At 40.7% G+C, this 7955-nt stretch overlaps 1 protein-coding gene across 7 annotated transcripts in view; it reads left to right on the top strand.

Annotated features, from left to right (window-relative positions):
• MECOM (MDS1 and EVI1 complex locus) overlaps nt 1-5920 on the top strand; it is a 505030-nt gene extending 499110 nt beyond the window's left edge. For all 7 annotated transcript variants that reach the window (XM_025198049.1, XM_025198048.1, XM_014517494.2 and 4 more), the window contains 3 exons: nt 1810-2046; nt 3015-3201; nt 4263-5920. In XM_025198049.1, the coding sequence (XP_025053834.1) occupies nt 1810-2046; nt 3015-3201; nt 4263-4397 (559 nt within the window). In that variant the 3' untranslated portion in view covers nt 4398-5920. The remainder of the gene's footprint in view (nt 1-1809; nt 2047-3014; nt 3202-4262) is intronic.
• Nucleotides 5921-7955: the final 2035 nt, after the last annotated feature.

Below are 7955 nucleotides of genomic sequence, written 5' to 3'. Positions count from 1 at the left end.
CACTCTCTGCCCCTGTGCCTGCATACACACACACACTCTCTGCCCCTGTGCCTGCATACACACACACACTGCCCCGTGCCTGCAGACAGGCACATACTCTGCCCCTGTGCCTGCCAAGACGTGTGTGCACACATACACACCCCACCAGTGCGGTCCCATGCTCTGTGGTCCAGGGATGCAGCCAGGAGCTACAGCCACTTGGTGCTAGAGCAGGGTGGGGGCAGGAAAGCAGAGAACTGGGTGGGGGTGAGTGGGACTGGGCTGCTTATGCCTGCAAGCCTGCTGAGGGCTCCCTCTGGATCCTACTGCCCCTGGCTCCATCCAGCTTTGACAGGGAGCCAGGGCAAATAAATATTAATTTACTAAATTTTGGGTGGGCTCCGCGGGCTGGATAGAATAGCCTGGTGGGATCTGGTCCACAGGCCATATTTTGCCTGCCCCTGTCCTAAGGTAATAAAGATCTTACAGTAAGAAACTAGGCAAATCAATATCCAGTGTGTTTTCATGTGTCATCTTTTAAAGTTAAAATTCTTAGTATAGTATGTATTGTTCTCTACAATACCAGTTATATTCTCAAGCTAACTGTATGAAAGCAACAATGCTCCCATTTTTATAATTCTATTCCTGGAAGACTACGGATCTTTAATATGACGGAAACAAGAGTCCAATATGGCGTAAAACACTGGGCTGGGTGCTCAAATCAACATATTGTCATTGACTGCAGGGGAGCACTAATGATTTACATCACTTGCATATCTCCCCAATAAGTACCAATTAATACATTCCTATAGCAGTAATAGGCATCTTCTATTCCATTTAATAGGCATGCTGACCACTCAGCAACTCCACTTTCTCAGCATTATCTAGCATCAAGCTTCTGATCCAACAAGCTACAGCAGCAGACAAGCCTGTTACTCACCATGGATGCTGTCTGTACCTTTGGTAGAATGAGTTGTAAAAGGCATTCTTCAATAACCTATTTAGGCACCATTGTCTGAGAACACAAGATGCCATAAGAACAGAATATTCAGACCCAAAGGTTTTCAAAACACAGGTGTTCAAAACTTGTGGTGTTATAATGATTTTCTGCCTAGCTTAAAACATTGCATCAAATATGGAGAATTAAGGGGCTTTGTTTGATATCACCGCTGCCTTTTCAATTCAGCCCCCAACAACTGTGGGCACAAACCTGAAGTCATGGTTATTTGTACCCACAGATGCACCCATTTGGACGTATGTGGTGTAGACAGGTAGTGCTGTTTCTCAATGGATGGTAGGTGACTTGACACAAAATGACTTGCACAAGGAATTGTACGTGCATCTACTTTAGGATGCAAAATTGTGAATGCAGTATCAGGCACAATTTAAAAAAAAAATTGGGCCTGGTTTTCAAGCGTCTTCAGCCCTAAGAGCACCTGTTCAAAGTCATTGGGTTACTATGCCTAGGATAGGTGTAGGAGTACAAGCAAAAGGAATTAAGTCAGTGAAAAGTTTGGAAGAATATGCCTCCTAAGTGTCAGACTAGGCCCTGATGTAGCCTTTTAAGGGTTGGGGTGGAATCCTTTATTGCTTGGGCCACATCTTCCCATTGATTTTTAAGAAGGCTTCTTCACAAATATGGAATTTATATTTGAATCTAAACAGTACAAATCACTAAAAAGCACACTGGAAATGACAGTACTCCACTGGCAGGGGGAAAGCGTGTGTTTTAATTCTTTTTTGGATCAATCTTCTATGATTTTCTCGGATTTTTTATTTCAAAAGGCTGGTGATTGATTGATGCACTGATTTTGATTTTTTTTTTTTTAGAATGAATGGCAGCCACTTCAAGGATGAGAAAGCCATGGGGGCGAGTCAGAACTCCGACTTGTTGGATGATGAAGAGGCAGAAGATGAAGTAATGATGGATGAAGAGGATGAAGAAAGTGATATTGCAGCGAAGGTGGGCAAAGAACCTGCTTCAAGTACCATACATGAAGGAACCCCTGAGGATGACTATGAGGAAACAAGTACTTTGGATATGAATTGCAAGACTTCCCCTGGCAGGTCGGTTCCTTCCTAGTATTTGAAATGGTACAATCAATTATGTAAGACAAAAACAAAAATCTAGGCAAGAATTTCAATGCCAAAACTCTGAGAGGCCACAGGAAAACTCCCCTAAGCTAACCCTCTGCTCACAATATTTTGGCTGACACAAGCCCTATCCTCAGCTACTTCACGGACTCTGTTCCGTTTATGAGCACACATAATTTGCACTGGACATTATGAGGAGCAGACACTATCACATCAGGGTACACATAGATATAAATACATAGAATATACCTGTGTTCCTGGCTCCTACTGCTCACATGCTACAGGTGGACTAGAATAGAGGCAATGGATTTCTGCGCTGCAGTACTACTAACTTCAGACTCTCCTGCATGCATCTTTTGTTAGCACCATCCAGAACTGAGCCCATAAAACACAGCTTGAACAAAGAAAAATGGCTGATGTCTATATAAGAAGGAATTATTTCTATGTATACATTTCATAGCATAAGACATTTTCACATGGACATTAGGGTTTACATTGAAGTACTGTTTAGAGGTCCAGTAGAAATCAGGGCTCCAAGGAGTTAGGTGCCGTACAAACAAAGAGTAAGAGAAAGTTTTGCCCCAAAGGTCTTACAGTCTAAGTAGACAAAACAGGGGATGGTTGGGAACACAGAGGTAAAGGTCTAGACTCTTGATTGATTTCAGTGGAAGTTAGGTACTGACATATTTGAAGATCCTGGTTAAACTGACTTGTCCACAGTAGCTGAGGAAAGGTAGAAATGGCATACAAGCCTATGAAATCCTCTCTGGTACCCTTTCTGCTGGACAAGTCCTGCAGCTTTCATGAGTTTTGGTGAAATGCGTTTATGGTAGATTTAGGTGAATGAGAATTGTCTTTCAGTAGTTTTACACTTGGGAAAAGAAGACGCCTTTTACTGGAATTGTTATTTACGTGTTTGTAATCTCTGTTGTGTTTTGTAGGTATAAAGACGATGAGTATAATAAGACTGGACTATCAGCTTTGGACCACATAAGGCACTTCACAGATAGCCTCAAAATGAGGAAAATGGAAGAAAACCAGTACAATGAAACTGAACTGGCAGCCTTTAATACTCCCCACCTGCCAGAGGACCTAAAGCAACCACTGTACAGGAAATCGAAGTCCCAGGTAAAGTCCCAGGTTGTGCTCTAGAGCAGGAGTCAGCTCGGAACGTTCTGTCTCCCCACGCTGTGTTCTCTGGGGTATCGGGGACCAGATCTTCAGGTGTTGTATTTCAGTGATGCTCCATTGACTTTGGAGGACAATGCTCCTTTATATATAACACCTGAGGTTCCCATGATATCTAGATGATGTCTAGAGATATCCGTGATATCTAAAGATCTAAATTAGAACTATTACTGTGTAGTGTGCACCTGCATACTATCTGCAGAAATTGCATCACAGATATGCTGCTTTTACATAAACCAACATGAGCTCATTGACGCTAACATGGGCTTTAAGACCATTGAGAACAGAACTTGGCCAAATGTATTATCACAGCTTAGCATAGCTGAAGAGGATTATTTCTCTCTCTTCTGTTTTGTTGGCTGAGGTAGCATCATCTCCTAAAGGCTTTGCTTACTAAGTCCACAACACTGTTCTGTTCAGCCTTGCTTGGGTGGGCTGACATATCAGTCCCACGTTTTAAGATTTGGCTGTAATAAAAAGGGAGTATAACTACATTCCCATCTTCAAATTGCCCAGGTAATTATGCAATTTGTATGCCTTCATAACAGACTGAAAGCAATGAAAGGTTCAAACAAAGTATAATATGCTGTAATATTCAGTAAATATATATTTATTCAGAAAATACATATTCATAGCACCAGGTAAGTAGAATAATAATTTTCATTGCTTATATAGCACTTGAGAATTGATACAACTAATTCTTGTGCATAGAATCTGAAGGAAAAGGTGATGTGATTGGTTAGATTAATTTTGAATACATTGAAAGTTGTGTGAGCCTTAGATGAAAAATGCAAAGAATTAGTTCTGTTAGTGGGTGAAAAAGGTCTGAGGACATGTTGGAGGAGGCCTTACCTAATAGATGCTGCATAAATAAATTGAATACAAGACATCATCTAGGGCCTGGATAGAAGCCTGGCTGCCTATGGGGGCCTTTGTTTGATCTCAAGTCGGTGGCTTCTGAAGAGTGTTTACCACCCTTTCTCTCTCTTGTCTTCATTCAGGCATACGCTATGATGCTCTCTCTCTCTGACAAGGACTCCATCCATTCTGCATCCCATAATTCTCCCAACGTGTGGCACAGTATGGCAAGAGCTGCCGCAGAAGCCAGCGCCATCCAATCCATTAGTCACGTATGACATTGTGAAAGCTAACCAAGAATGGGACCAAGTCCAAAACAGTAGCATGGCTCTTTCATATATGACTATTTAAAAGACTGCTGAGCAGAATGCCTTATAAATCTGTAGGGTCACTCATTTAAAGTCTGATGACCTTAAACTGAATAATTTTAAAAAGAAAGAAACTATTTATTCTCGATATTTTGTTTTGCACAGCAAAGGCAGCTGCTGACTTCTGGAGGATCAATGCGACTTAAACAAAAAGGTTTCAATGGATTATGTAAACCAGGGCCGGGAAAAAGTGTCTTCCAATTCACCCGGTTCAGGGGGTGGGGGCAAAAGGGTTAAGACTGCATTGATACACACATGGGCACTCCTTTAAAGTAGAAACTGAATCGTTTTTCTTTTTGTATAAGATAGTTTGACACAGGATTGGGAACAGTTGCTTTTATGTACAAATCCTCTTCATTAAAGCTTTATGCATTTTAACCCTTTGAAGAAAGAAAGTAGTTCTGTCAAATGCACACTATCCATCCTTAATGTAGAAACTGATAACAGGGAATATTTTGTCCTCTCCGTAATTCCTTTTGCCTTCTTAAGTGCATTGTAAAAAGGGAAAAAAAGAAAAAAAGAAGAAAAAAGATAGAAAAAAAAGAACTAAGAGAAACAGTAAATAAGAGGTTTGTGTATATTGTAAACTATGAATGTTCACCACTCCAAAAGCTTGCCATTCAGATATTTCTGTCAGAGAACATGTTCATCTACAGTACCACTAGTTCAATGTTTGCCAAATCATTGTAATGACTTTTTTAATTTTAGACAATCATGTCGCAATTTTGTGTTTTCTTTTTTTCCCCCCCCTCTGATTTCTTCTTTGTGTTGTGTGTACCATGTATTTATTTGTTGGCAAACAATTGTTTGTTGATTAAAATAGCACTGTTCCTATAATTAACAGCACTGCTCTAGTCCCCCACTACTTCTTCATGATGTAGGCACCCGTGTACTTCAAAACAAGTGAGATGAACTGATCTGTGTATATGGGAGTGCAAAACAGTGTTTGAAATTTTCTTACATTCCTCTTTTATTTTATTTTTTTCCTTTTAATGAAACTAAATAACTAATAGAGGTGACTTAGTTTTTTTGTAATACATTAAATTGATTCAATTGTATAAACAGTTATAATTTCTTCATGAAAGCATGATTCTTCTGATTAAAGCTGTACCCAATATTTTAAGCTGGTTGTCTGCGAGCTTGTGTGATGTTATGTTCATGTTAATCCTATTTGTAAGATGAAGTGTTCCAAACTTATGTTAAAAAAATAAATAAATAACAGACTGTATTCAGGTTTTTTTTTTGTTTTGTTTTGGGGGTTTTCTTTGCCCTTTAGCAAGGGACCAGATTTCTTTTCCTTTTGTTTATAATCTCATTTTAAAATAATTGGCAAGTTGAGGTACTTTCTTTAAATGCTTTGTACAATGTAACTGTTACGCATTTCAGTACATTACTATGGGAGGATCAACTAAAAAAATAAAGGATTACCAAACTGAAGGGATCTTTTCCACTCATTTTGTTTTTGTCTAGGTTGAGGCACGGTGTTTCCTTTATCGGTGGTAATCTGCAGGGTTAGGCATGTTCTGTTCTCGGTGTTGATGGGCAAGAATAATGATAACAATGGAACTTGGCATTTCACTAGCATCTTCCATCCAGTTATCTGAGTCCGCTTCTAAATGAGTTAGGACCTGCTCCAAAGACTCTTGTTGATGTCAGCAGGCTGGAGCTCAGGCCTCCGTCTCAAAACACCCTCCCCCCCGCCCTGGCTAGTAGACATCTTACACTTGTATTACAGAAGGGAAACTGAAGCATACAGGGTTAAAGTCACTTGAAGACATTGCACAGAATGGACAGAGCCAGGTGTACCCCAACCACAAACTATGTTTTAAACAAGAGTATTTAAGGAATATTGACTTAAATGAATGGCAAAATCATTGGCATTAGGATTTCAGTGCTGCTCCCTAATTTAAAAAATGTCTGTCTATAAAATCAAGTACTAAAACCCATATTTAAGCACCCAAATTAGCCCCAGGATGTACCAAATGGGCCTTTGTGCTCCAAAAAGCAGATTTTTGATATTTTACTTCAAGGAATCACAAGTGATATCAGGTCCAAGGCCGTGTTTCCTCCTGACCAGCTTGAAGAGGCATAGATGAATTTCAAGTTTAAGCAAATCAAAGAGGACAGTGCTAAGGTAACTGGGGAACAGGGAGCCCCCTGCGGCCAAGACAAATGTTAACTCAGAAGCCAAAGAGACGAGGGGAAGGTAGTAAGCAAATGACAATGGAAATGAAGCACATCTAGTGCATACTAGGTGGAGGGAGAGTGGATGAAATCATTGCCTCACTGATATCAAAGCTAACATTCCCAAAGATTTCAGGGGGGTAAGCTGCTTAGCAGGAAAAACTATACATCTTTCCTTGGAGTATGATCCAAGTCCACCTAAGGAGATGGACGACTCTTTCACTGGGCATCTGGCACCACAGCTCATAGACTTGTATGTTCCCTGCTCTGACAACAGGTACACTTTGCCAATTCAGGAAAGCTATTTGCTCTTTTTTTTTTTTTTTGTCCTGGTAGAGCCCTTTAGAGCATGCTCAAAAAGCCAGCATGGCAACAAGGTCTGTCGATAAGAATGCAAGGGGGTTGGTAGCTGTAGGATAGAGCAGATTAGGATTATATGTAGTGATTTAGACACTGAAACCTGGGGACGAGAGCACCTTAGAGATGAATTTGCATTTGGCTCTTATTGTTTAAATACTGGGGAGCCTAGGATTGGGTTATCATTTGTTCAAAAGGCTCCCGAACAGCTCTTCAACGCAGAATTTTATGTATCTATCTCACTGCAGATGCCACGCAGAGTTTTTAGGTTTCTAAGTCACCCAGCATTATATTCCCACCCCCCCCAGTAATAGCCTGAATTGTGTGTAACACTTAAATGTGTTATGCACTCAAGTCCACAGTTTTGCTCTATGACACTAAAGCTATTCCTACCAAACATTTTTCAAAACCAATTCATAACTGCTCCAAAGACATTTAAGTCCCTTTATGCTCTGTTTTGAGTCTCTCTCTCTCTCTCTCTCTCCCTTTTTTTTTTTTGCCATGGATGCACAGAAGTGCTTCATAAAGCCCGTTAATTGTGAACAGCCAAAAATCACAACTAGGTAGGGCAGTGATTCTCAACCAGGATGCCAGAGCACTTGGGGTGCCACCAGATCTTCTGAATGGTGTCAGTGAGCTGTGAGGAAATGAGCAAGGTGTTAGGAGATGGATAAACTAAGCAAATAAATGCAGGTCCCTGCCTGGACAATTCCTGACCTTCACAGTCCGGCCCCTCTGTAAGGAGGTAAACACTGCAATATATAAATTATGTTTTGAGATGAGATGCCTCATAGTTCACAGAAGCTGTGGAGAGGTGCCTCGAGTCCAATGAGGGGGTCCCTCGAGTCCAAAAAGTTTGAGAGCCACTGAACTAGGGAATACTTGACACCAGACTGAGTTAGGGAAGTTGCCACCTTTAGCCCAATA

This window comes from Alligator sinensis, unplaced genomic scaffold (assembly GCF_000455745.1).
Source record: "Alligator sinensis unplaced genomic scaffold, ASM45574v1 scaffold787_1, whole genome shotgun sequence".
NCBI lineage: Eukaryota > Metazoa > Chordata > Crocodylia > Alligatoridae > Alligator > Alligator sinensis.
This window is presented reverse-complemented; position numbering and strand designations above follow the sequence as displayed.